Source organism: Salvelinus namaycush, chromosome 39 (assembly GCF_016432855.1).
Source record: "Salvelinus namaycush isolate Seneca chromosome 39, SaNama_1.0, whole genome shotgun sequence".
NCBI classification, from domain to species: domain Eukaryota; kingdom Metazoa; phylum Chordata; class Actinopteri; order Salmoniformes; family Salmonidae; genus Salvelinus; species Salvelinus namaycush.
Window position 1 is genome coordinate 11,828,269 of NC_052345.1, and position 27,974 is coordinate 11,856,242.

The window sequence follows — 27,974 nt, forward strand, 5'->3', positions numbered from 1 at the left end:
GTAGCAGGTTAGGAGAACTAAAGTATCAGGTTAGGATAATTAACGTGACAGGTTAGGAGAACTAATGTAGCATGTTAGGATAATTAACATAGCAGGTTAAGATAATTAATGTGTCAGGTTGGAGAACTAAGCGGGATAGGAGAATGAGGTTATGGTTAGGAAAAGCTTAGCTAAAATGCTAAGGAAGTAACAGGTGCTACAAGGGCAGCAGGTAACCTAGCAGTTAAGAGTGTTGGGCCAGTAACCAAAAGGTCGATGGTTCGAATCACTGACTAGGTGAAAAATCTATCGATGTGCACTTGAGCAAGGCACTTAACCCTAATTGCTCATGTAAATCACTCTGGATAAGAGCATCTGCTAAATGACTCACATGTAAGTAGCCAAGAGCCAATACAAGAGGGGGCGGGGTTTCCCTGGGCGTTTCTTACCTAGTCTTGTCGAGGACGCGGGTCGCAGTCAGACCCTTCTCACCTGTGAATGATAAAGTGGGCGGATCATAGTTTCGATATGTCCACCCTATGTCAGCCACGCCCGGCGCAGAGACAACAGAAAGGGAGATAATTGAGAAGGAAATCATCTGCAGTAGGGTTTTTGGAGTTTGCTGTCGCGTGGAAGGAGTTGCCTTTGCAAACACGGAAACCGATAGAGCAACCGAATTCACCCCGTAGTGCCGACAACCGAGCAAGAAGGTACGTTTTTATTTTATCAAGGTTACGTATCTGTCGATCCCTCTGTAATCCTCGTGGAATGAGATCTACTTGGAATATGTTAGTGCTTACTTCGAAGTGTGTTGCGGGAAGCTTTACTAGCGACGACAGACAACTATGTTATTTTTGTTAGTTCTGTGTTCATGTGCGCTTTGGCGTTTTATTGCGAATATAGATCGAAAGGTGAGGCGTCAGGCAGCAACCGTACTACTCGACGTCAAGGTATCCTTTGAAATATCCGTCGTCACTGCTTCCGGTGAGAACGTAGTCGCTGGTAGTAAGGGACACTTGGACAGATTGCAAACTACATTGCTAGTTCACATTAGTCCTGTCAAGCTTGCACCGTGACACAGTTTGAGTAAAGCTAACCTGGGTGGCAGAATCTGCAAGGCTAAGCCAATTGTAGACTACCTGTACAATGATTATTTCCCCATGTCATGACAAGTAAATAACAAAGACAACACCCAGTCAGTGTCCAATCCTATGTTCTGCTGCCCAAACTTGTTTTCTATTTCAAACCACAGCCATCAACCCTGTAGTAGTGCACTTTTTCCGTTGACCCATTTACTGTTTTGCGGAAGCTACTCTGAAAACAGTTTACTAAGCTACCAATCGTTAAACACTGAAAGACGGTAAGCTACACTAAAGTTACCCTAAAAAAAACATGTTTAACTTAACTGAAGGCTAAAACTCACTCTGTCTAACTATGACCCGAAAGTGATTCGTTCTTGCAATTCGTAGTCTGACATTTCAGGGGTTTTTTTCTGGGGAAAAAATGTATATTTTTGCCTGTTAAACAAACCATGTTTCAAGTGAGAATTAGGCAGGTCTGATGTGGAAAAATATACATTTGCCTAATAAACGCATATTTAAATTACTATCGAACTAAATTGAGTTCAATGCTCTCCAACACTGCCAATTTATCTTATGTATGCTTGTCTTGGTTTGAAGATGGAATTTGAGACCATGGGTTGGTGGGAGCACAAAATGCATGCAGGCCCTGATATGGATCTGCCCTAAGGATACAACAGTTGCACACTCACATTCAAATGGTTTTGACACCTGAAATACTGGGACTCGTGTTTGAGTTGTTTTGTGGCATTCAACTGTTGAGCCAAACCTGTATTCAGTTCAGGCCACTTGGCTGTCGTCAAGCCATTTAGCAGAATGCAATGTTTCTGGTAGGAATCTAGTCCTTCCTTGGGGACTAGACCATACACACAATTATATAATTAGTACATGCATATCTGTTATGCAATCACATCAACAATCTTGCTTAGTTACTTCCCCAACCCATTTTTTCCCCCTAGATACTGAAGTTGTTAATGCCAGAGACTCCTAGTACCTGCATTAACTAGATGAAGAGACAGCCTGGTCTCAGACTACATGTAACATAGTAAATGTAAATCTGGGGCACTCAAATTAGTATGATATGTTACATTTGTTATAGTTGTGAATGACAGAAGGTTACTTAAAGCAAAAAATAAAGGTGGGCGTAATAAAGCGTATGTCTAGCAACCCAACGGTTGTGTGTTCGAATCTCATCACGCACAGCTTCAGCGTTTAAGCAACTTTCCGACTACTCTGCAACTACTTGGCATGTTGGCTAACCCTAACCCCAGCTAACGTTATCCACCTAGCTAATGTTGCTGACAACAAATTGGATTTCGTAACATATGAAATGGATGATGGACATCCACGAATGAATACTTACCATATGAAATGTTACATATCATACTAATTGGAGTGTCCTGAATTTACATTTTACTATGTTACATCTACCCAAGAGTCAAGATTTTAAATAGGGGTGCATTAAGCCTACTTGGTGTGCCAGATGGGTGGTGATTGCACTGTTGGGACTGTTCCATTGGTTCCATTGTGCCATGCAATTAAGCCCAGATAGTATTTGAACGATTTCAAAATGCTGTTTAAAACCAGGTCTGAGGTCACCACTAGCCAATGTCTAGCTCTGGACAGACCTGCCCTGCTGTTCTCAGCATCACGTTTCAACACCTCTACGCACTTGTGTTCTTGGCCTCCATTCAATCCAGTCTTTAGCTTGGCTTCCCCCTGCCCTTTTAACAGACAGCCACATGCCATCTGCAGCAGCTTGAGCAGTAGGACTTTATTATGCGGTCTGATACAGTTTTGAAACGATGACTGCGTAACCTAGGAAAATGATACTGGTTGGTAGCAGAGTTGGATGAGTTGTCTTAAAGGATTTATAGCAGCCGTCAGGCCGCAAATCATTGGCTACCGGGCTGCCAAATTATAATGTTTTTTCCCCCCGCTGGTTTATAGGACAAGTTAGCATTTTCTTACCTTCTCTTTTTTCCAAGTACTTTTTAAACCCAGATCTGGACCCAATGCACAGATCTAATGGGGCAACTGCAAGACGAACCATGCTGTGGTCCCTCGAGTGAATGGATAAGGAGTTGTGTTAAAGGGGCACTTCCGCCACTTTTCAACCTCATTCATTAGCTTCAGCAACTTAAACTTTATATTTATGTGCCTTTTTCACATATGTAGACATACACTGGAATTGTGCTGGAGACGATGGAAATTGGTTGAAAAGTGGTGTAATGGCCCTTTAATTGACACTAGTCATTTGAGTTGGCAGGCCAGTCATGAGTTGAAAGGTGACTAGGAAATCCTTGGCATTCACAGCCCACTGTATGGGCTTACACTCTGATCCTCTAACACTGTATGACAATGGATACCATCAATTGTGGATGTCATTAGTGTCCTTTTTAGACTGAAGTTGGGCAATAAGACCCACAGGAAATGTATGTGTCAACACTGCAACACCATATCACGCAACTTCCTGTGGAAGTTGGCCCACAGTTAGCACTTTGTTGCTGAAAACCCACATTCATGTGAAAGTCTCTCATTCTTATTGTCGTCTTGTCTGCATTTCCTCATGTCTCCCATGAGAACCCATTCCTCCTATGTGTTTCAGATGGGGCTTATGTGCATGAGATCAGCCTGATCCCAGATCTTTGTGCCAACTTCTTGTCACTCAATGTCACGTTTGGTCTGGTTGGCGAGACGGCACAAACAGATCTGGGATCAGGCTAGCATGCGTGGGTCATTATGAGTGGGAACAGTTAGTCCTGATTTTAAGCTGTGTACTCACACTGGTTTAGTAGTCCACTCTGCTGGCACGTGTAGTGGACAGCCAACAGCATGGACACAGATCCGAGGTGATCCTCCTCCCCCTCTGTCTTTTAATCAGAGCATCAGTCTGAGCCCGTAATGAACTTAGACACCTGGATGTTATCGCTCTGTCCCTCTATCCCCCTTTTCTCTTTGTCCCTATTATCTCACACTTTCTCCCTGATAGGGGGGACAGGGGTTAGAGAGACACGCACTGTTTAGTGTCCCCACCTCAGGCACTGGGGGACATAATCAACACGCGGTGATGTTTTGCAGGGAAGTGGGAGAGACCTTGCAATATATGCTGATGGGTCTGGACGCAGCCTCATTAGCCATCAAACAGTATAAGGCAGCGTTTACACAGGCAGCCCAATTCTGATATTTTTTCCACTTATTGTTCTTTTGAAATGTCACCTAAGATTTTTTTCTGATCTAATTGGGAAAAAGACAAATTGGTGCGATCTGAATTATGCTGCCTGTGTAAATGCAGCCGAAGAGGTTTAGAATTATAATTGTGGACAAGGCAACCCTGTACATATGTAATCCTGACGATATTGATCTGACCTGGAATGGATTTACAATGTTACCATGGAGGAAAAACTGGTTACGACTGGGCGTTGTAGTCTGTACTTGTAGCCTAAGGCCCATGAGTATGCACACACACCCTTGAAAGGGTCATGGCTAGAGACGCAAGCAGATGGAAATAGAAATTGACCTAGAATACCTGGGCCTGTATTCATAAAGCGCCTCAGACTAGGAGTTCTGATCTAGGATCAGCCTTTTGGATCATAATGAAAAGATTTAGGACAGGTGGGACCTTATCCCAGATCAGCACTGGGGCTACTCTGAGACGCATTATGAATTCAGGCCCTGTGATAGAAGGGGGACGTATTAGGTTAAGATGTGGAGTTGTCTGTGTAGTCGCCAATTTAACCTGAAGAGTGAAGGTTTTCTTCAAGAGACATGGCATCTGTTCTTAAGGGTGTGGTCTGTGTGTGGATGAGTATAATGACATGTCTCTGTCTAAACTTGCTCCAGACATTCCTCACTGGCTGTCCTGTTTTCTGTTCCCCTTCAAAGGAAGTCCTCATTTGTCTTCCTCTGACTAGTCCACCGCTGTTTACTTGTCCTTAAGACAATGTTATGTAATACGTAACAGCTGGGGTGCATTCATTATGACACACCGTAGCAAAACATTTTGCAACAAAACAAAAACCAAGCATTTGTTATTAGACAAAGTTCAGGTAGTCCCTTCATGTTTCATTCCCTTCTGTTTTGGTGATGAACATGATACTGGGAAAGCTATGTGGTGTTAAAGTACTCAACTGTCCATTGTTCATTTTAAGACATTGTCAGCTTCATTGAGCATAGGCATCAAGCAATAGTGGGAGTGTTTTGGTTAAGGAAGAAATATCAGAATGAGAATGTGACCCTGGTTGGAAGATGGGATGGTCAGGTAAACGAAAGGGGGGAGGTTAAAATGCATGTATGGAACAGTGGCGGGAGAGACAAGTGACCAGGTCAATGCCCAGAAGTTGTCTCCTCTTGTAGAGGGCAGCAGGAGTGAGAAAGACCAGCTTGTAAGGGCCAAAGGTCACAATAGAAAGGTGTCTGTCTCACTGTGTTTGTGTGAATCCAATGACGTGTGCATGCACAATTCCTGATTGTCACAACCTATTTAGTCTGATCCAGTTTATGCTTGGCAAAGTCAGTCCATAACGCCTCTTACGTCTCATGAGAGAATCTGCCAAGCTTACAGAGGATCATCCTCGTAATACATCCTCATAGTACAACCTCTAGCTTGCAGCCGTGTGTGCGTGTGCCTGCGGGGGGGGGTGCGCCTCCTCTCGTACATGGCAGATAACGCAAATATTCCAGAGAAGCACGTTTCATGTAACGCAGGTTTACTTCATGCATTTTCAGCAAATGGGAATCGCATGTTGTGTATATGACCTAAACTTTTAATGGGTTGAGTGACTTATACGCTTAAACATTATTATGAAATCCAAGGAACTACCTTTATAGTCATTTTTCAACGGCCCGAACTGCACCTGCATACTGTTTTGAGTGCCCCTCACTTTAAAGTAAGGCATTTTGACCAAAAGTTTTGCTGGGCCGTAACAATCTTAGTTAGCTCAGCATGTCTGCATTTTTCTCTAGACTCTTGTCCTATTTTCCCTATCCATCCTACAGCCATGTCCGAAGCAAATAAGTTACTGTACAGGGAGAAGCCAAATTCTATAGGGCCGGTCATGAGTTCAGGACAAACTCCTGGCTCAAACCATGATCATCTGTTTTTCACCGGGTGTTTCCATGACTGGTATTTTTCTTCTCCACTCTACAGCCACTGTTCTGGCTCATTTTCCTTTCTCCAGCCTACCTCCTGGGTGGTCTTATCATTGTTGTCTTCGTCCTACAGCCACCATGTCCGAAGCGGACAAGTTCCTCTACAGAGACGGCGGTAAGGTCGCCAACCCCCTAGACCAGGCCGACTGGGCCACCAAGAAGCTAGTATGGATCCCTTCGGAGACGCTGGGGTTCGTGGCCGGCTCCGTCAAGGAAGAGAAGGGAGAGGAGTGTGTGGTGGAGCTAGCTGATACAGGCAAGAGGGTGACGGTGAACAAGGACGACATCCAGAAGATGAACCCTCCCAAGTTCAGTAAGGTGGAGGACATGGCCGAGCTCACGTGTTTGAACGAGGCCTCAGTGCTGCACAACCTAAAGGACCGCTACTACTCTGGCCTCATCTACGTGAGTTTTGCATGCTTCATATGCACATATTGACATAAATACGCATGCATACATGTGTGTAAAATAGCACATGTATACAGTAAAACTATCTTATCCAGAGAAATGTACATTTCTGATAAATACTCAGCACTCTGGACAACCAGTGATTTTGTAACGGCATATTATTCACGTTTGTCTTTTGCCATGTGGTGAGACATTTGGGTCAGAATCTTGGTATAGATGGTAAGTATTGCCTGTGTGCTGAGTCCCTTCTCTTGTATCTTTCAGACGTACTCTGGCCTCTTCTGTGTGGTGATAAACCCCTACAAGTACCTGCCCATCTACTCAGAGAACATCATAGAAATGTACAAGGGCAAGAAGAGACACGAGATGCCCCCTCACATCTACGCCATCACAGACACTGCTTACAGGAGTATGATGCAGGGTGAGAATGTGATGACACACACCTGTGCCCCACACACACACACACACACACACACACTCATGCATTTTCTGTCTTCTATTTCAGATCGTGAAGATCAGTCCATCCTCTGCACGTAAGCTATGTCTCTGCTCAAAATCTTCCCTGTTTTATTTATGCGTGTTGTCTAGCTCCTATGCGATGTTTTTGCCGTCTGTTCTCATCTTCAATCAGCAACTCCTGTAATCTCGCCCTCCCCCTCATTTCTATCTAATTTCTCTCCCTTTTTCTCTTCTTTCCTACAGAGGAGAATCAGGAGCTGGAAAGACTGAGAACACCAAGAAAGTGATCCAGTATCTGGCACACGTTGCCTCTTCCTTTAAGTCGAAGAAAGACCAGGTCAGTACCAGGCCTCCTTTTCACCTCCTCACTCCCCCTCTCCCTACACCTCTGTCCTCTGCAGTTGTCCTATTCTGCTGCTCATTCCCCCCCCCCCCCCCCGTACTTATTCTCTGAGTCAGGGTAGTTCCGTATTCCTAACATTCCTGTTTCAGGCCCGGACCTGCCTGACACGCCTCCCTGCAGTCACCAGGGCCCGTATTCATAAAGTGTCTGAGGGAGTGCTGATCTAGGACCAGTTTTTGCATTTTAGCTCTATGAGCGAAATAACATGGACGGGGTGACCTGATCCTTGATTAGCACTGTCTTTATGAGTAGGGCCCCATTTGCTGAATGGGGATTGTTGAATACAATCCACTGACATTGAGTCATTACAGTCCCTTCCAGTTGCGTGACAGTTTGTTTTAGAACTGTATGGGTAGTACTTGTGTTAAACTCTCGCTCTCTTTCTCTCTCTATCCATCGTTCCCATCTCTAGGGTGCAGCATTAGCACATGTGAGTTAATCACGCCCGCTCGCCAGGGCTTTTTCCCTTCATGTACATGCATGTTCTACTAACTGCAGTCTGTCTGCAAGCTGTGTGGTGGTGTAATGTACAGGTGAAATGATGTATTTGAGGTGTGGTTAAAGATCATCATGTTATATTGTAAGTCTAACACCTTAGAGATTTAGACCTAAAAGAGTACTGCATGATATTTCAAATGACTGCATAGTAAAGCAGATCAAGTAACAATGCTTCGGACTGTGTTTACACATGTTGCACAATTCTGGTCTGTTTTTTTTTTCCATCTCACTAATTGGTCAAAAGCCCAATCAGATCAGCTCTGAAATATCTGATGTGTTGGGTGAGATCAGAATTGTCCGCTGTGTAAACGCAGCCCTAGAACCAATTTAAGCTGTGTGTAGCTAGCAGGTGTTCAGCCATCAGTAAAGTGCTCATGAGTCATGCCACTAGTAGTAAAGGGGTAACCCAATATCATGTTTGTCTGGCCTTTGTCCACCTCATCTGGTTGGTCTTAGAACAGGGGGTCATCAACAAAAGTTGATTTATGTTTTGGTCTTACACGCCTGTGTGCTGTCTTGGGATCTCGGCGACTCTTGAATTCTCTCGCATGATTTTTAAGAGCTCTTGTTTTCGTGGTCTTGTGGACAGGAGAGTGAGTGTGCTGCTTGTACTTGGGCAACAGGTCTGGTGTGTCAGAATGTGTAACATTTAACATGAATGTGGGTGTTTATTAGGAAACGATAGCTTCCCTGGTGTCATACTTTCTTGGTTTGTATCATAATGGTAGCATATCCTGCTGTTTACTGCTTACAGCCATGCACACCTGCTAATTTATATACGTCTGATGAACACTGATATAAGGCAATATACACTCGGTGGCCAGTTTTTGGTACACCACCCTGTTCACGAAAAATGGCTTGCTCCTACAGACAGTGAGTCACCTGGCCGTGGCTTGCTTTATAAAGCAGGCAGACATCAAGGCATTCAGTTACTAATTTGATTGAATGTTAGAATGGGCAAGACGAGTGACCTAAGCGACTTTGAGCGTGGTATGATTGTCAGTACCAAGCTCCCCGGTTCCAGTATCTCAAACGTCTGGCCTCCTGGGCTTTTCACTCAGGCTATACAGAATGGCGCGACGAACAAAAAACATCCAGTTAGTGGCCGTCCTGTGGGTGAAAACAGCTTGTTAATGAGAGAGGTCGAAGGAGAATGGCAAGAATCGTGCAAGCTAACAGTAGGGCCACAAACGGGCAAATAATGGCGCAGAATGGCATTTCAGAATGCACAACTCATCTATCCTTGTCACGGGTGGGCTATTGCAGCAGACGACCACACAGTTCCACTCCTATCAGTGGCACGCAATCACGTGGAAAAACATTGCCTGGTCCAATGAATCCCGGTTCCTGTTGTGTCATGCTGATGGCAGAATCCGGATTTGGTGTGAGAATCATAAGTCGATGGCCCCATCCTGCCTGGTGTCAACAGTACAGGCTGGCGGTAGAATGGTGTGGGGAAGGTTTTCTTAGCACACGTTAGGTGCCTTGATACTAATTGAGCAACATTTGAACACCACACCTTGTAGAATCTCTGCCCTGAAGAATTCAGGCTGTTCTGGAGGCAAAGGGGTCCAACCTGGTACTAGATGGGTGTATCTAATGAACTGGCAACTAGTGTACGCGTGTGCATGTGCATAACATGGCTGTAGTTCCACGACTAACGCATGGAGTCAATCAGGTGCTCCCAATGCTTCTCGCGAAGATTAAATGCAACGCTTGCAGCAATGAATTAAGTAGTTGCAGCATTTTACTGCATGAATGCTCATGTTGAGTCGTCCTGCCATAATGATAACATTTGCTATGTGTGAATATACTGCATGTATATGTTTTGTCACCAGGGGGAGCTAGAGAAACAACTTCTGCAGGCTAACCCAATCCTAGAGGCCTTCGGAAACGGCAAGACGGTCAAGAATGACAACTCCTCCAGATTCGTAAGAATCTTTTTTGTTTAAAAAAACAAAAAAACATTTGCGTCTTTGCAATTGTATTAATGACAAGAGAACAGTATTGACTGTAACTGGATCCAGTGACACCACCTCCTTGCTTTCTCTCACTCTTTCTAGGGGAAGTTTATCCGGATCAACTTTGACGTCAATGGATACATTGTGGGAGCCAACATTGAAACTTGTATCCTTTCAATCAATGTGTCTTCATAGTACTAGAAGTGTGATATATATATTATGCCTTCAAGCTAGAATAATAATTTTATGGATGCAAGGACTTAACATCCAGGATGGCAACATTTTTAGTTTTAGCCATGTCTCAGAACCCAAAATATAAGCTTGTTTGACTCCAATGTTTGTAAACAAATGTGAATGTTAAACACTGTATGGCTAAGTTCATGAGCCATTTTAAGTTATTCTTCAAGTATCAATGGGTACATATCATTAGTTTTATACGTCCAAAAATTGATGTAGCAACTAAGGATTGTAGCTTTAACATAAAATATTTCTTAACTTATTGGTTGTCTATGGTGGTTTATTTTTCCTTGACGAACCATGTTGCCAGATCTGCTGGAGAAGTCCAGAGCCATCCGGCAGGCTAAGGATGAAAGGGCCTTCCACGTCTTCTATTACATGCTCACAGGCGCTGGGGACAAAATGCGCTGTGAGTGAGCAACAAACTCATTTTTAACCTATGTCATTTTTTTGGGGTGCAGGGCAATTATTACATTTGTCTTTTTAGCAGAAACTCGTATCTAAAGTGACTTAGACGAACAATTTAGGGATAAGTTCCTTGCTGAAGGCCACATCGAACCAACGACATTTCGATTACTGGCCCAACGCTCTTAACCACTAGGCTACGTGCTGGCCATTATTATAAGTATAATGGTTGGACTGTAAAAAGTCTTGATTTTAAATTAAATGATATCCAGTAACACTTAAAGCCTGCAGGTATAATGCTTTATAACTTGTAATAACTAAAGCATTTATAAGACATAAATGTGTTCTGTCTCTCTAACCAGCTGAGTTGTGTCTGGAGGACTACAAGAACTACCGCTTCCTGACCCACGGGAACGTGACCATCCCTGGTCAGCAGGACCGGGACCTGTTTGTGGAGACCATGGACGCCTTCAACGTCATGAGCATCCCAGAGGAGGAGCGGATAGGTACGCCAACTCCCCCTGTCACACCTGATTCTTGGCCTGTAATACTAAAGTGTTCAAGTAGCTGTTTACAGATCAATGCAATTTCTGTAAATGACTGACGAATTGTGATTTGATTGATGGTCTTGTTCTCCATCAGGTCTTCTGAAGACTGTCTCTGCCGTTCTCCAGCTGGGGAACATGAGCTTCAAGAAGGAGCGCAACTCTGACCAGGCCTCCATGCCTGACGACACAGGTACTTTACATCTGTTTCACTAATCATTTCTGGTGTTCCCCCAGGATTGGTACTGGGTTCATTTTTTAAAATTTTAGTCCAGCACTAACGCACCTGTTTCAACTAATCAAGAGCTCTCTGATTTAATTGAATCAGGTCTTAGTGCTGGGTTGGAACAAAAGTGTGTACCCTTTACTCCACCACTTGGGTCCTTAATTAGACTTTGTCTCCTGCAACCCTCCTTCATGGCTTCTACAATCCCTTACCTAATCCATTCATCCAGCACCACCCACTCACCCACCCCTTTCTCTCTCCCTCAGCGGCCCAGAAAGTGTGCCACCTGCTGGGCATGAATGTGACCGACTTCACCCGGGCCATCCTGTCCCCCAGGATCAAGGTGGGCAGGGACTACGTTCAGAAGGCCCAGACCCAGGAGCAGGCTGAGTTTGCGGTGGAGGCGCTGGCCAAGGCCTCCTACGAGAGGATGTTCCGCTGGCTGGTGATGAGGATCAACAAGGCCCTGGACAAGACCAAGAGACAGGGAGCCTCCTTCATCGGCATCCTGGACATCGCTGGCTTTGAGATCTTTGAGGTGAGCTGAAGATTGTGGGAAAGGGGTTTGTTGGTCATTGAATACAAATCAATGGATTGGTGTGAGTGGTCGTTGATTGTCAATTGTTTTTCAAAATGTATCTTCATCTCTTTAGATGGTGCGTGGACTTCTTTACTGCTTTCTCACATTAAGAAACGTTTCATTTCTGAGTTCCCACCAAAAAGGTCTGTCTAATGAATGTGTACCATCTGTCTTTTCCCCTCTTAATCCTGTAGCTGAACTCGTTTGAGCAGCTGTGCATCAACTACACCAACGAGAAGCTGCAGCAGCTGTTCAACCACACCATGTTCGTCCTGGAGCAGGAGGAGTACCAGAGGGAGGGCATCGAGTGGAGCTTCATCGACTTCGGCCTGGACCTGCAGCCCTGCATCGACCTCATCGAGAAGCATGTAAGTTTTTTGCCACTACCTCTTCCCTAAATGGAATTGAGGCTTATGATTTGTTCTGTTCCAAATTATACACGTTGTCTTTGGACCACATAAACAGCAATCCATCCTTTGGTTTTGTTTACCTGGCTGCCCTCACCAAATGCTAACTTGAGCGTTTTTCCCCAAACCAATGCAAGTCAATATCCCCTAAAGTTGGCCTGTTTTTAAATGTCCTGCACAACCCAACATGCACTGAATTAGTGTCTCCACAAGTAGCTGATAGTTTCCCCCCCCCCCCCCCCCCCCCCCCCAAACCTTTCCCTCTGTTCCTAGGCCAGTCCTCCTGGTGTGCTGGCTCTGCTGGATGAAGAGTGCTGGTTCCCCAAGGCCACAGACAAGAGCTTTGTGGAGAAGGTGGTTCAGGAGCAGGGCAATAACCCCAAGTTCCAGAAGCCCAAGAAACTCAAGGACTCTGCCGACTTCTGCATCATCCACTACGCTGGAAAGGTCAGTTTACCACTCGTGGCGAATCTATCAATCACTAATTGGGTGGCAGAATTTGGTACTTTATGAATGTTTTCAGAGATCCTACAACTGTGATTTCTGAAAAACCAGGGCATTTTGCCAGAATTGATCTTGAACCCGAGCAAATTGGTAAAACCACAACTTCTTGAAAGGTCACAAAATGGTTCCTCTCTTCCCCCTCCTTAGGTGGACTACAAGGCAGATGAGTGGCTGACGAAGAACATGGACCCTTTGAATGACAACGTGGCCACGCTGCTCAACCAGTCCACTGACAAGTTTGTGTCGGAGCTCTGGCGAGACGGTACGTCTCGAGATACCGAGAGCGGACTAGACCAGTGGAGTCCGAGGGGAGGACAGCTCAAAATGGATGGTTATCAAATGCATGATAACCATTTATTATGAGCAGCCTCCACAGGACTAGAAAGTAACTGGGTTGGGCTGTAGACTCTAATAGTGTGATGTCACCTACTGTTGGTACATAACTGCATGATTGGTGTTGGCCAATAGAACTGCAGCAACCTTTCTGTGTGTTTGAACTGAGAAAGTACATGGTGAAAGAAAAGAACTGCAGGAAAGATGAGTTGATAAGTGTTATCTATGATCCTGTTTCTCCCTTTCTCTCTCAGTGGACCGTATTGTGGGCCTGGACAAAGTTGCTGGGATGTCTGACGGGGGGATACACGGGGCCACTAAGATCCGTAAGGGCATGTTCCGCACCGTGGGCCAGCTCTACAAGGAGCAGCTGTCCAACCTCATGACCACTCTCAGGAACACCAACCCCAACTTCGTCCGCTGCATCATCCCCAACCACGAGAAGAAGGTATGGTGTCTAGTCATCAAATCTTCCATTGCTCAATGAGTGATTTGACTAAACTTAAATATATGATAAACGATAAATATGAGGCACAGGCAGTTGGTCTTTGCTTCAGCACATGTACTATAAAAATAATATTTAAAATTTTGACTCTTCACTTCATCACTGTCAGGCTGGTAAGCTGGAGCCCCATCTGGTTCTGGACCAGCTGAGGTGTAATGGAGTTCTGGAGGGGATCCGTATCTGCAGACAGGGCTTCCCCAACCGCATCGTCTTCCAGGAGTTCAGACAGAGGTAACCACGGAAACATATCTTTGTGGTCATCTCCTTCCTGTTTATCAGCTTCACTGAGCAGACTAGCCTGTTATTGTTTATCAGTGTCTAATCTTCTTAAACTTCTCCTGTTTTCCCAGATATGAGATCCTCACTCCTAACTCCATTCCCAAGGGATTCATGGACGGCAAACAAGCCTGTGTGCTCATGGTAAGAGGCGTCAGACCAAACCATCGTTCACCAGTCTTCCAATGTCATTCCCAAATGTCATCCTCCTTCCTTTTCCCAGATCAAGGCCCTGGAGCTGGATTCCAACCTGTTCCGGATTGGCCAGAGTAAGGTGTTTTTCCGGGCTGGCGTCTTGGCCCACCTGGAGGAGGAGAGGGACATTAAGATCACTGACATCATCATCAGCTTCCAGTCCTGGTGTCGTGGCTACGTGGCCCGCAAGTAAGGAACTCAGAGCAGTAACTAGCAGAGGTTTGGCTTATGGGTTTTATACTGCGTATTAGTGTGTGTGAGCACGCTACGTACACATACTCCAATAACATCATCTAGATTGATGAGCGTCTTTTCTGTCTCCAGAGCCTTCACGAAGAGACAGCAGCAGCTGACTGCTATGAAGGTGATCCAGAGGAACTGTGCCGCTTACCTCAAACTCAGGAACTGGCAGTGGTGGAGACTCTTCACCAAGGTACATGCACTCTGTTGCACATCCATATGGGAGCATCCTAATATCAGTGTTGCAGACCTCATCCCCTACTCCTCAGCTACTTGCATTGTCCTGAGTCCCCGTCCTCTTCCCCTACTCCCCCAGGTGAAGCCTCTGCTGCAGGTGACCAGGCAGGAGGAGGAGATGCAGGCTAGGGAGGATGAGCTGGAGAAGAACAAGGCGCGGCAGCAACAGACTGAGGAGCAGCTGCAGGAGTTCGAGGCCAAGCAGAAACAGGTATGGAGTGTCCCTTCTAGTAATTATATTTCTATGGATTGGATTAAGCCCCAATGTAAGGTAATGACTGGTACACTCAGAATGATTATGAATTGGTGCCTTTCAATATGTTTTGTTGGGGTGGTTTCCCAGACAGACCAGTCCTGGACTAAAGCGTTTAACTGAGATTCTCCTTTGAGTTTGATATTTAGTCCAAGGCTTAATCTGTCCAGGAACTCACCCCTAGTGTCTTAAACATTGTCGGTGAATGGCGTGAGTAACTTCCATACTGTTTAACACCATAGTATCATAAACCAACCAGCATTTCAGCCTTGCATCATTGCCCTGTTTATGACACATGCACATCCCCCCCTCCCCAGCTGAATGCAGAGAAGCTAGCCCTGCAGGAGCAGCTGCAGGCGGAGACGGAACTGTGCGCCGAGGCGGAGGAGATGCGCTCCAAGCTGGCCACCAGGAAGCAGGAGCTGGAGGAGATCCTCCACGACCTGGAGTCCAGAGTGGAGGAGGAAGAGGAGAGGGTCACCCAGCTACAGACCGAGCGGAAGAAGATGCAGACCAACATTACGGTAGATTTTTTTTTTTTTAAACAATGTTTTATGTTATGGTGGACTCTAACTTTCCCTTGTTAATTAAGCCTTGTGGTCCAAACCTGTCAGTCACATGTAAATAGTAAGATGTTACCTTTATTTCTTCTGTTAAATTGCCTTCGCAAATTGTCAATTTTCACTTCATTTTCCCTTCCATTTCACCCTCAAAGGGTGTGGCACTTTTTAATGAACTTGGAGTGATGGCAGGAATTGAGGTGAAAATATCTGAAATAAAACATTCCATATCTCTCCCCCTCTGTAGGACCTAGAGCAGCAGCTGGATGAGGAGGAGGCAGCCAGGCAGAAGCTGCAGCTGGAGAAGATGACCACGGATGCCAAGCTGAAGAAGATAGAGGAGAATGTCATGGTGCTGGATGACCAGAACAACAAACTCCATAAGGTTTGTAGTAAAAGTTGATGCGTTTAACTTGTTTATTCAGATGGCTGGAAGAATAAAATAATCACTTGGGCAGTAATTCATTCCAGCAAGTAATCATGGACCAATTTTTATTAAGAGTAAATTACTGTTTGGCATTCAGGGTCTAGGTGTTATCTTTGAATGTAATATCCGGTTGTGTCCTTATGGTTCAGACATTGTATAACCTTCTGGGATTGTTTGTTGTGTGACCGTGTGTGGGGTTATTTGTTTGCAGGAGAAGAAGCTGTTGGAGGAACGCGTCTCAGAGTTCACCACCAACCTGACTGAGGAGGAGGAGAAGTCCAAGAGCCTGCAGAAACTCAAGAACAAGCACGAGGCCATGATCACTGACCTGGAGGGTAGGTGGACCGTAGACCTACCATGACATAGGTTCTATGTTTATGAGGTGAACCACTTTTCCTTGTCTCATCCTTCTTCTGTACTGATCTGAGAGAGCCGGTGAGAGCAATCTGAGACCAAGAGACCACTTTAAAGTATTGAGACACAACCCTGGTTTCCCATCCCTCTCCCTCACCAGACCGGCTGAGGAAGGAGGAGAAGAGTCGTCAAGAGCTGGAAAAGAACCGCAGGAAGCTGGAGGGAGACTCCACGGAGCTGAATGACCAGATGGCTGACCTGCAGGCCCAGATAGCCGAGCTCCGAGCCCAGCTGGCCAAGAAGGAGGAGGAGCTAATGGCTGCTCTGGCCAGGTGAGGGAAGGGGAAACGCATGATTGGAGAAAGGGCCTAAATTCTATTTCTGATTGTGTATCAAAAGTATTTTTGACATTTTTCGAAATGACGCATTATAGGCCGCATGTATGAAGAAAAACGCAGGCCACATTAAATTGGATTGCGGCCCACATTTGGTTGGCCTGAACGAGATATTTTACTTTCCATTGAAAGTTTGATCTGTTAGGATCTCATTAAGCCCAAACAGTAAAACCAAAGTCTACAAAATAGTCTTGTCTGACTTTAATTTCAATGCTTTACACTCTAACCCCCATCCTCCTTCGCTCCCCACCCCCCTCCAGGATAGAGCAGGAGGCCGCGGCCAAGAACACAGCCCAGAAGAAGATCCGGGAGCTGGAGGCCCAGCTTTCTGAGCTGCAGGAGGACCTGGAGCTGGAGAGGGCTGCAAGGGCCAAGGCTGAGAAACACCGCAGGGACCTGGGAGAGGAGCTGGAGGCTCTGAAGACTGAGCTGGAGGACACACTGGACTCTACTGCAACACAGCAGGAGCTCAGGTAGTGGGAGCGTGCACACACACACACACACACACACACACACACAGTTGGAGGTGAAGGACAGCAAGACGGTGGTTTGCTATGAGTAAATGTCAAGTTTTAGTAATAGACAATTACCCATTGAAGACCTATGGTGCTATTCCCTTCTTTCTCCTCCATCCTGTTCAGAACCAAGCGTGAGACTGAGGTGACCCAGCTCAAGAAGGTTTTGGAGGACGAGGCCAAGGTGCACGAGCTGCAGGTGGCCGACATGAGGCACAAACACAACCAGGCCTTCGACGAGCTCAACGAACAGCTGGAGCAGGCCAAGAGGGTGAGAGCTCACTTAAACTGCATTATACTGTTCATGTGTAGGCATTATGGGGGAAAAAAAAATTCTTGGGGGGTGGGGTGCATATGGTTCTCTAATATGACCGTGTGAATGGTGGAATCTTTATTTACATTTTATATTGCCTGACGGTTGACCGGTCAGCCTGTAACATTCAACATTTTACTGTAGTAGTTTGTATTTCATATTAAAGTCTTCATCTGCATATATATAGTAAAACATGCTGTACGTTCTAGTATTTCGGTAGAGAACCGCCGATGTAACCTCCTGCCCATGTGTCTGCTCGTTCAGAACAAGGCGTCAGTGGAGAAAGCCAAGCAGGCCATGGAAAGCGAACATAATGAGCTGGCCATCGAGCTGAAGACCCTGAACCAGGGGAAGAGTGAGTCAGAGCAGCGCAGGAAGAAGGCTGAGACCCAGGTCCAGGAACTGCAGATCAAACACTCTGAGAGCGAGAGGCAAAGGAAGGAGCTGGCCGAGAAGGTGGCCAAGATGCAGGTAGGTGTGGACTGGATGTTGGATACTGTGGCTTGGCTGTAGCTGATGGAGAAAGGGAATGGTAAGAGGGTGGATGAATGGGGATACAGAACACTTTGGGGGATTTCAAAGTATTATTATGTTGGGTGGATGGATGAATAGATGAACGTTATACAACTTTATTTGTCACATGCACCGAATACAACAGGTGTAGACCTTAGAGTGAAATGCTTACTTACGAACCCTTAACTCCATTTCTTGAACTTCATAGTTAAGAAAATATTTGCTAAATAAATTAAAGTATAAAATAACAATAGAGGCTATATACCGGGGGTACCGAGTCGATGTGCGGGGCTACAGGTTAGTCGAGGTACTTTGTACATGTAGGTACGGTGAAGGGACTGCATAGATAAACGGCGAGTAGCAGCAGTGTAAAAACAAGGGGGTATAATGGATGATAGTGAATATATGTTTGTATATTAGGGATAATGGATTGATGTGGTTAATTCCTCCTGTGTCTTGTCTCTAGTCTGAGCTGGACAACGTCAACAGCGTGTTGAGTGTGGTTGAGGGCAAGTCCATCAAGGCAACGAAAGACTGTTCCACTGTGGAGTCTCAACTGCAGGATGTACAGGTACGGTCACACACACCCATGTTGTGCTGTTTGGAAATGGCATCACACACACACACACACACACACACTGTAACCATTCTTTCCCTCCCTTTTTGTCCTCTTTTCTAGGCGCTGCTCCAGGAGGAAACTCGTCAGAAGCTCTCCTTCTCCACTCGTCTGCGTCAGATGGAGGATGACCAGAACAACCTGAGGGAGACGCTGGAGGAAGAGGAGCTGGTCAAGAAGAACACGGAGAAGCAGCTCTACACCCTCCAAGCGCAGGTTGCTAACACATTCCTATCCCTCTACCTCCATAATACTACCCAGTTTTGTTCCCCCTATCGTGCATGTATTACACCACCTAACTGAATGCTTACAAATCTTTCTATATTTTCTCAATCAAATCCCCTGCTTGAACAATGCCACCTTGTACGCTAGGACATATAGACCATGAAGTCTGAGGCATTTCATGTATTTTACATTGACACGACCTTGATGCTTGACCTTGATGCTTTAGCTTGACCAATCAGCTCTACATGTCATGTGCATCTCTTCCTCTCCCCTTTTACCCCTCTACCAAACTTCTCTTATCCTCAGCTGACGGAGATGAAGAAGAAGATAGAGCTGGAGACCCAGTCCCTGGAGGGGGCGGAGGAAAACAAGAAACGGATGCAGCGGGAGCTGGAAGGCATCGGCCAAAAGCTGGAGGAGAAGGCATCGGCCTATGACAAGCTGGACAAGACCAAGACCCGTCTGCAGCAGGAACTAGATGACATGATGGTGGACCAGGACAACCTCAGGCAGACGGTGTCCAACCTGGAGAAGAAGCAGAAGAAGTTTGACCAGGTGAATGGGTTGATGGGTGATGATGGCATAGAGGTTCTATAGCAGAGGTGAGCACCTCTGGTCCTAGATGGCCGAAGACTGGAACCACTGCAGCCTTCAAGGACTAGATAACCCTGTTTTTAGAGGCTTATTTGCTAGATTGACTCACTGGCCCATGACAAGCGATTCATAAAATGAACGTGTAATGATTGATGTATTGATCAATCATTTCAGGTTCAAATTTGCTTCGAGCACTATATCAAAACAAAAATTAGATTTGACTCAACTGTCTTACTGAAATATTTTCTCGCCTGTCCTGATAACAGATGCTGACTGAGGAGAAGACCATCTCCAGCCGGAATGCTGAGGAGAGGGACCGGGCTGAGGCCGAGGCCAGGGAGAAGGAAACGCGGGCCCTGACTCTGACCCGCGAGCTGGAGACCATTAAGGGCCTGAAGGATGAACTGGACCGGGCCAACAAGGTCCTCAAGGCAGAGATGGAGGACCTGGTCTCATCGAAGGACGACGTCGGTAAAAGTGTAAGTCCGATCACAGATGTTGTTGTAGAACTCTCTAGAAGGATAGTGGAACTATTGATAGTGGGTGAATCAAGTTCTCGATTCATTGCGTCCTGTCTTCTAGACTCCTAAAAATGCAAGTCCAGTCCGACCTCCTCCTCCAATGTGTTTTGCAAATCGGAAGGATGTGAAGAAAGACTTGAGGATAGTTTGGAACTTTTCCAAACGCTGCAAAATGTGAATGCCCCATCCCTCCCAAACTCCCTCATTCCTCCTTTTTGTCTCTTGGTGCAGGTCCATGAGCTGGAGAAAGCAAAGCGTGCCATGGATCAACAGCTGGAGGAGATGCGCGTGCAACTGGAGGAACTGGAGGATGAGCTGCAGACCACGGAGGACGCCAAGCTGCGTCTGGAGGTCAACATGCAGGCCATGAAGGCCCAGTCCGACAGGGACCTGCAGGCCAGAGACGAGCAGGGTGAAGAGAGGAGGAAGCAGCTGGTCAAACAGGTACTGGGTTGTGTTCATTACATATCAATTGGAAGAAAACAGTCTGAAACCGGAAGAGAGTACTTGAACTTATCCAATAAGAAATGCTCATTCAAAAAAAAAATCTTGAACCTACTAAATACAACCTTGGATCTGTGTGATGTTTCCCAGGTGCGTGAGTTGGAGACTGAGCTGGAGGATGAGCGGCGGCAGAAAGCCCTGGCCGTGGCTGCTAAGAAGAAGCTGGAGGTGGACCTGGGAGAACTGGAAGCAGGCATCAGCATGGCCAACAAGGGCCGTGACGAGACCCTCAAACAGCTGAAGAAATTGCAGGTAATACAGAGGGACGCACACAGGAGGGCAGTGTGAGTTGAGGCTTTTACTGGTATTTCTAGGATTTTCCGCTAGGGTTGCTGCATGTATGAAATGTTTTGTAATTGACACGTTTCCAATCAATTAAAAGGTGTTGGCTTGCCAATTGCTAGACCTGGGTCTGAGTCTCGGTCGGGGCTACCCCCTGAATTTGCTATATTATACTTCCATGGTTGGTTTCATTGACTCTCCCTTTTAATTGACCATTATTCTTTTTGCTACAACTTCCAAGTCTGTTGGAGAGGATCAGCTTGTGCAAATTGAGGTATAGAATCAATGATCTACAAAAATGATTCCCTTCCAAATAATAGCGTTAGTTATGTTATTGGGGTGAAGGTTAGTGTTAGGACATAGACAAACGCACTACCATGATACACTTCCACACTGCATCCCCAGGTGGCAGCAGCAACTGGGTCGAGATGCTGAGCCAAGCCTTTATTTGCACATAGGTGCTGCCAATGAAGGTGATAGTCAGTGTCCCTGCTGGTTTTGTTTGGTGGCCACGAGGCCTTTCCTTTGTTTTTGTCTTTAGTTTGGGTATGCCTTTTTTTTTATATATATATATATATATATATATATTTGTTTTGTCACCATATGAACAAATAATAACCTGCTTGGACTGGCCGACCAAGACAATTCCCCAAAATGTTCAAGCTACGTTTGCTCCATGTGGTGGGGTGTGGCATGAAGTGACTTAAAGGGATCATGCATGATCTTCTACGTACCTGGAGTCTGAACTTGTGGATACCATTTTGTTTGTCTCTGTGTGCTGTCTGAATGTAGTTGGCAGTAGAGTGAATGCTAACTAGCATTAGCGCAATGATGACGTCTACGGGTAGCAATGCAGATGTTTGTCTATAGTATGCTAGGAGAGGTTTTGAGCAGTGCTAGTTATGGTTAGCTGATTTCAGCTGATGGTTTTTGGTCAACAAATGTTTGGAGGTGGCCACGAGGTTAGTACATTGTTTGCAGCTGGTATTCCTTATCTACAGTAGGGAATTTTAATATTTTATTTTTTGGTATTAGATTTCTCAGTTGAGTCTGAGGATGTGCTAGGCTAGTGGCTAACTGTTGCTATGTTTGGTAGCATTTGGTGCATGGCGTGGTTCTCTGAGGCTTGTTGCATGTGTTTGGTTAGCGGTGAGCTAGTGGCTTACTGACTTGTCAGTTGATTTATTGGTTGTCTTTGGCATACTGATTTTTAACTATGGGGGTATTTGAACCAGCAGTGTGTGTAGAGGATCGTGGGGTTTTCCTCAGGCTAATGAGTGATCAGTTATTTCAGGTGGCAGAAATGCTGGAAGTTGAAATGGCAGAGGAGTTGAACGAGGTTACTTTGAATGGTCAGTGCTTTTTGGGTTCCTTGGGACATCCTCAACTCAAACTTTAACCATAATCTTATCCACTTCAAATGGGGGACGTCCCAAGGATCCCGGATAGCGAGGACTGTTGAACAGACAAGTGTGATTTCTCCGGTTGTTGGGTGTGGCAGGGGTATGGCATGATGAATAACGTGTTTAAAGGGCAGCAGCCATGCTGACAGTGTTCCCTAACCCCCATTTGTCAACTGGTCATTCAGAACAGCGCTTTGTTTAATTGACATTCCACTTTGTTTCGTACTGAACGCAGCCCGAGTGGAGTTTCTCAAGGATAGTTGAGGTATGCCCAGTTTGTAAAGTTACACATGTTCAGAAGAGTGCTCATGAAAAACAATAGGGAGGAGGATTTGTGGGGGGCCCTGGAGGAAACGACATTATTTGCTGAACTAGGAAATCGTTATTGTCTCTAGCTGAGACCACCTGGGCAGAGATATGATGTAGTGTGCCTAATGCAGGTTGAGATTCATGTGTCTATTTAAGGACATGTTCCTTGTCAAAGTAGGTACGGTTGTGGTTCCTCAGCAGGCTGACCGTGAGTTTGTTTAGGTGTCAGATTTAGCTGACAATTTTCTCACTAAACTGAAGGAGACTTCCCAGTCGTGATGCTAGTGAGAATCCGCTAGAAGACCTGATCTGGGTTTTGCGGGGTGACGCTGCTGTTTTTTGAGGAGAATCAGGAGCTTGAAAAATAGTTTGGAACAGCCAGATCCACCGGTTTTGTCACTTGCGGTTGACAGTTCCTGTCGCATGGAGGCCTAGTGAGTCTCCTGTTAAGGTGGAGGAAAAGCGAGGATATGGCTAGTGGTTTCCCTCCAGTGAGCACTCCGGGCTGAGCAAAGAGGCGTTGGGGAACGGTTGTTCCTAGTGAGTGTTCTGAAGTTGGTTAATGTTCACGTGTCCCTGGTGGTGGTTGCTCCAAGTCTCATCGACGCTTGCATATCCGATGGCGCTTGTGACCATGGGCCTAGTTAATGGAGTTGGTCTCAGTTTAGAACCAGACGGGTCCCAGCTGGTGCCTTGAACAAACCAAGTCAGACCTTTGGCAGGAAGTAATTACCTGAGTGCAGAGCAGTGAATTTGATGCTTTTGGTTTTGAGAATGGCTTGGTCTCTCACACGTGGTAACCTTCTCTATGCACCAAAAGTGAGTTGAAGGCATGTTCAACAGCTGCTAGAAGGTTAACACCAACAAAAATGTAGTTCACAGCTCACTACAAATTAGGCAGTGTGCAGTCTATTTCTGTAGAATGATACCAAGCCCTACACTCTGGTGTGGTACTTGACTCAGTCCTTTGTGGTTCTCTCCTATACAGGCCCTGTTGAAAGATCAGATGAGGGAGCTGGAGGACCTGCGTCTGTCCAGGGACGAGGCCCTCAACATGGCCAAGGAGAACGAAAAGAAGGTCAAGGCAATGGAGGCTGACACCATCCATCTCCAGGAGGTATGCCCATCTGTCTGCAGGTCTCGCTCGCTGTCTCCACCCGCACTGTCCGTATTCTTATGCTCATCATGACATACTCCTCTCAATCTTCCATAGGAGTTGGCGTCTGCTGAGCGAGTCAAGAAACAGACCCAGACAGAGAGGGACGAACTGCAGGACGAGCTCAACGGCCACAACTCTAAGAAGTACGGCTCAGACACCTCCATAGAAACACTGAAATTGCATTAATTTGCATGGAATTTGCCATTTCTGTGATGGTTTTCTTCCTCCCAACCAATGTATCTCGCCCTCAGTTCCCTGACGGTGGATGAGAAAAGGAGGCTGGAGACTCGTATCGCTAAGCTAGAGGAAGAAATGGAGGAAGAGCAGTTGAACACAGAGATGGTCAACGACCGCTTGAGGAGAAACACACTGCAGGTAATGAACTGATCGCAAAGCTGAGGAGCTGCACCTAGAAAGTATTTCAATTGTATTTATCTGGGTTAGTCACAGGGAGATAAAGGGAGAGCGTTTCAACCTGAATCGTTAGCGCTATTTGTAGAAGTACTCAATTGAGATGTCTAATGTTATGGGCCGGCCACTACATTGTCCAGTTCATCTCAATGCATAGTCTTGTCCATACCTCCGCCCTAGACCGACCAGCTGATCACTGAGCTGACAGCGGAGCGCAGTACCGCCCAGCGCCTGGAGGGCACCCGGGCCCAGCTGGATCGGCAGAACAAGGAGCTGACGCTCAAGCTGCAGGAGCTGGAGGAGACTGTGAAGTCCAGATACAAGGCCTCTATCGCTGCCCTGGAGGCCAAGATACTGCAGGTAGAGGAGCAACTGGACTTGGAGTCCAAGTAAGTAAAAACCATTGGCCTGGTCTCCCTTAGTCTTTCCTCAAGTCCTCTCTCCTTGCTTCCTTCTCAATGTATTGTAGGAGAGGATCCAAGGTCCCTCCCCTTTGACCTATGAATTTTTTCTTTCTAAGGGAGCGTCAGCAATCGTCCAGGCTGGTCAGGCGCGCGGAGAAGAAGGTGAAGGAGGTGCTGCTGCAGGTGGAGGACGAGAGACGCAACACAGAGCAGTACAAAGCAGAGGTGGGTCCTCTCTGCATAGAACTAGATCAGTTACCCCTATATCAGTAGCACCATGGGTGTATATCAGTGGAGGCTGCTGAATTGCTAGAACGGAGCGAATGGCATCAAATCCATGGAAGCCATATGTTTGTATTTGATACCATTCTACCTCAGCCATTACTATGAGCCCGTCCTCTCCGATTAAGGTGCTACCAACCTCCTGTGGTGTGTGTATAGTCCCAGGTGCAATGTAACCAGACAAGCGATATGACGGATGCAGATTGTATAATCTCCATGTATTGTAAAGGTCTGGGGTGTTCATTAGTCAGATTGGTTCCTACAGTAAACGTTTCTGTTGGAGAACAATCTGAGGTAAATGGAGAGGGACCTAACTGAATTTGTCCAGTAAACTCTAGTTTTGGTTGCAAAATGTTTTATTTTTGGAGTAAACGATTTCTGTTACAAAAAAAACATTTTGCAATGGAAACCGACGAATGAATATACCCCAGATAATCTGTGCAGACCTGTCGTGAATCTGTGCTGATATCTGGAAAACAACCAGAAACCGCATGCTGTATAGATGCAGCCACTGAACCACCTTGCACAGTTACTGTATAGCCTCCATAGATGAAGGATACATAGATTTGCAGCCACTGATCGAACACCCTCTGCCTGTACTCCACAGGCGGAAAAGGCGAACAACCGCACACGTCAGCTAAAGCGTCAGCTGGAGGAGGCAGAGGAGGAAGTGACACGGGCCAACGCCAACCGCAGGAAGCTGCAGAGGGAGCTTGAGGATGCCACTGAGTCGCAAGACGCCGTGACCCGAGAGGTCAGCACCCTGAAGAGCAAGCTCCGGTATGGTCGTCCCGCCACCCTATATTCATTAGTGAAATGTTGCACAAGGTTTAGTTAGAAATGGATTATGTAGAGCAGGGTTTCCTAAACTCGTCCTGTGGCCCGCCCTGGGTGCACGTTTTGGTTTTTGCCCCAGGTATAGAGTATGTATTTCAGGTAGAATAGGTGATTGTGTCAGATTTATTTGTAACATTTCTTTTGGCAACATTCTGAACTCACGAGTAATGGCGTTTTTGGCACCTTCTTACAGAAATACAATGTGTTACTGTGTCTGACTTTGAACAAGCATAAAAGGATCTCAAAATGTGTTACTTTAAGTAATTGCACAGTCATAAAACCTGTTACCAAATATCTCTGAAGTGGTTGATTTACTCTTTGCAGGCGCGGGGACTTGCCTTTAAACATGCGCCGTGTCATGAATCGCACAGGCATGGGGGACAGTGATGAGGAGATGGATCTGCCCAGCGACGCATCCAAGCCTATACCTGAGTGAGATGAACGTGACAGGAGAGAGCAGTCAACTTTTTTACAGGGACCATACTGGAAATGCAATATCTATCATAGATTTAAATAGTGCATTTTATAGCGGACTGCTCATTCAGCCGTGCTTGCGATCATACAAATAATTGTATACCAAGATTTTTACTATTCTCTTCGGTGTCCATTTTTGACAATCTGTTTTGTTCAGGTAGGAGATCTGAGATCATTCTCCTAGATTTACTAATTGACATTTGAAATCTGTACAATGCATTTTGTGCATGTGTGCAAAACAAATCTGTGGCCAAATTTATATATTTTGTCATGAATGTGACTTTTTTTAGAGGCTAGCTTTCCAAATTATATCTGACATTCTAGATCCTTTTTTGTACTCTGCCATCTTCAATATTATACAAAGTATATTATTCAGACATGGTTTAGCAGCTTAAATTGTTACTGTGGCTAGAATACACCACAATATCCGTTGAGACCTCTTTTTCCCCTGGAACTTGTATGATACTGTTTCTGCCATCTTTTGCTGTGCACATGGATTTATTTTCTTTATGAATGCAGTAATTTAATATGGTTAATTAGTGGGGGGGTTTTCACTGCTATTTTCTGCACGCACAGCTATACTTCGCTATTCATCCTCATTGTAGTACTTGCATCACATTAGGACATGAGGTTTGCACACAGTTATTACATCTACAGATAGAGCCTGCACTTTATATGTAACGGTCACACTGGAATAAAGTTTGTGCATACACTGAGAATAACTACAGCCTTAACACTTGAAAATCGTATTATGCTGAAGTGTGTGTGGGGGGGGTCTTTTCCGATAGTTATTGGTGTTAGTTATTGGTGTCTTGAAATTGACTGCTTTGATCTGATCCATGTGCTCTGCTAAATAGGGAAAATGGTGGTGGGGTTAGATGGCGCACTGTTCTTTGCACATGGCTGGCAGTGAATACCACATGGTGTGAGTTCTACTTCATATCAAAGACTAGATACTCTTTTTAATCTAGCTCTGTCACTTTCATTTGCTGTTATCGCACTTTCACATTTTAATTATTTAGCGCTTATAGATATTCTGCAAGATAGTGGGGGATGGCTGCTTTTGCTAAATTTTCACTCAAGGTTTAATGAATTGTAACTGAGGGGTATATTGATTTATTTCAGAGTTTTGTATTTTATCAGATGCTATGTTTCAATAAAATTATTTTAAATGATAATGACTGCATTATTTGTAACCCTGAAGTGAATAGTGATGCAGTGAATATGATATTCACAGTAACAGTTTTAACCTCTGTGATCGGTGTTCTCCCTGCGGGATGGTTGAGCTAATGTGACTAGCATGTAAGTGAAAATAACATTTCCCAGGACATAGACATCTGATATGGGCAGAAAGCTTACCATGTTAATCTAACTGCACTGTCCAATTTACATGAGCTATTAGTGAAAGAATATCATGCTATTTGAGTGCCCAGTTATGAACTTGAAAAAGTATTAAACCAATTAAGGATATTTGGGCGGTCTTAATACATGTTTAGCAGAAATGCAATGGTTCATTGAATCAGTCAAATTTGCGCCACACTGCTGCCATCTAGTGGCAAATCTAAATTGCGCCAAACCTGGAATAGTACATTATGGCCTTTCTCTTGCATTTCAAAGATGATTGGGGGATGCATGTGTTTTCTTACTCTTTTACCAGATCTAATATGTTATTCTCCTACATTAATTTCACATTTCCACAAACTTAAGTGTTTCCTTTCAAATGGTATGAAGTGTATGCATATCCTTGCTACAGGCAGTTAGATTTGGGTATGTCATTTTAGGTAAAAATGGGGGGGGGGGGTGGTATGATCCTTTAATCCTCCTGTTGTGTATGTTAATTCTGTGTTCCCGGTCCAATGACCACCCCATTATAGCGGATTATAAACCCATAATGCATATTGCCAATCTTTTTATGAACTTGAGTTATTGTGAACTTCTATTTGCTATTTATGGCCTGTAGGCCTCACTGACCTGAGCTCATAACTCGATTCTGAG

General features: G+C 45.4%; 1 protein-coding gene across 1 annotated transcript; it reads left to right on the forward strand.

Moving 5' to 3' along the window:
* The first annotated feature begins 474 nt into the window (after positions 1-474).
* LOC120032606 (myosin-9-like) lies at positions 475-27,151 on the forward strand. The gene is made up of 41 exons (XM_038978768.1): positions 475-689; positions 6,283-6,614; positions 6,882-7,038; positions 7,123-7,150; positions 7,320-7,413; positions 7,892-7,909; positions 9,816-9,908; positions 10,041-10,104; positions 10,486-10,584; positions 10,943-11,086; positions 11,223-11,318; positions 11,618-11,889; positions 12,126-12,299; positions 12,612-12,785; positions 12,990-13,104; positions 13,430-13,623; positions 13,790-13,911; positions 14,031-14,100; positions 14,180-14,340; positions 14,476-14,584; positions 14,708-14,839; positions 15,199-15,405; positions 15,689-15,826; positions 16,080-16,203; positions 16,383-16,554; positions 16,878-17,090; positions 17,259-17,403; positions 17,710-17,916; positions 18,425-18,529; positions 18,638-18,790; positions 19,106-19,354; positions 19,660-19,872; positions 20,146-20,358; positions 20,509-20,670; positions 23,401-23,529; positions 23,626-23,714; positions 23,823-23,946; positions 24,163-24,371; positions 24,503-24,611; positions 25,276-25,448; positions 25,830-27,151. Exons 2-41 carry the CDS (start codon positions 6,288-6,290, stop codon positions 25,939-25,941), a joined length of 5,889 nt encoding a protein of 1,962 aa, XP_038834696.1. The 5' UTR covers positions 475-689; positions 6,283-6,287; the 3' UTR covers positions 25,942-27,151.
* The last annotated feature ends 823 nt before the right edge of the window (positions 27,152-27,974 follow it).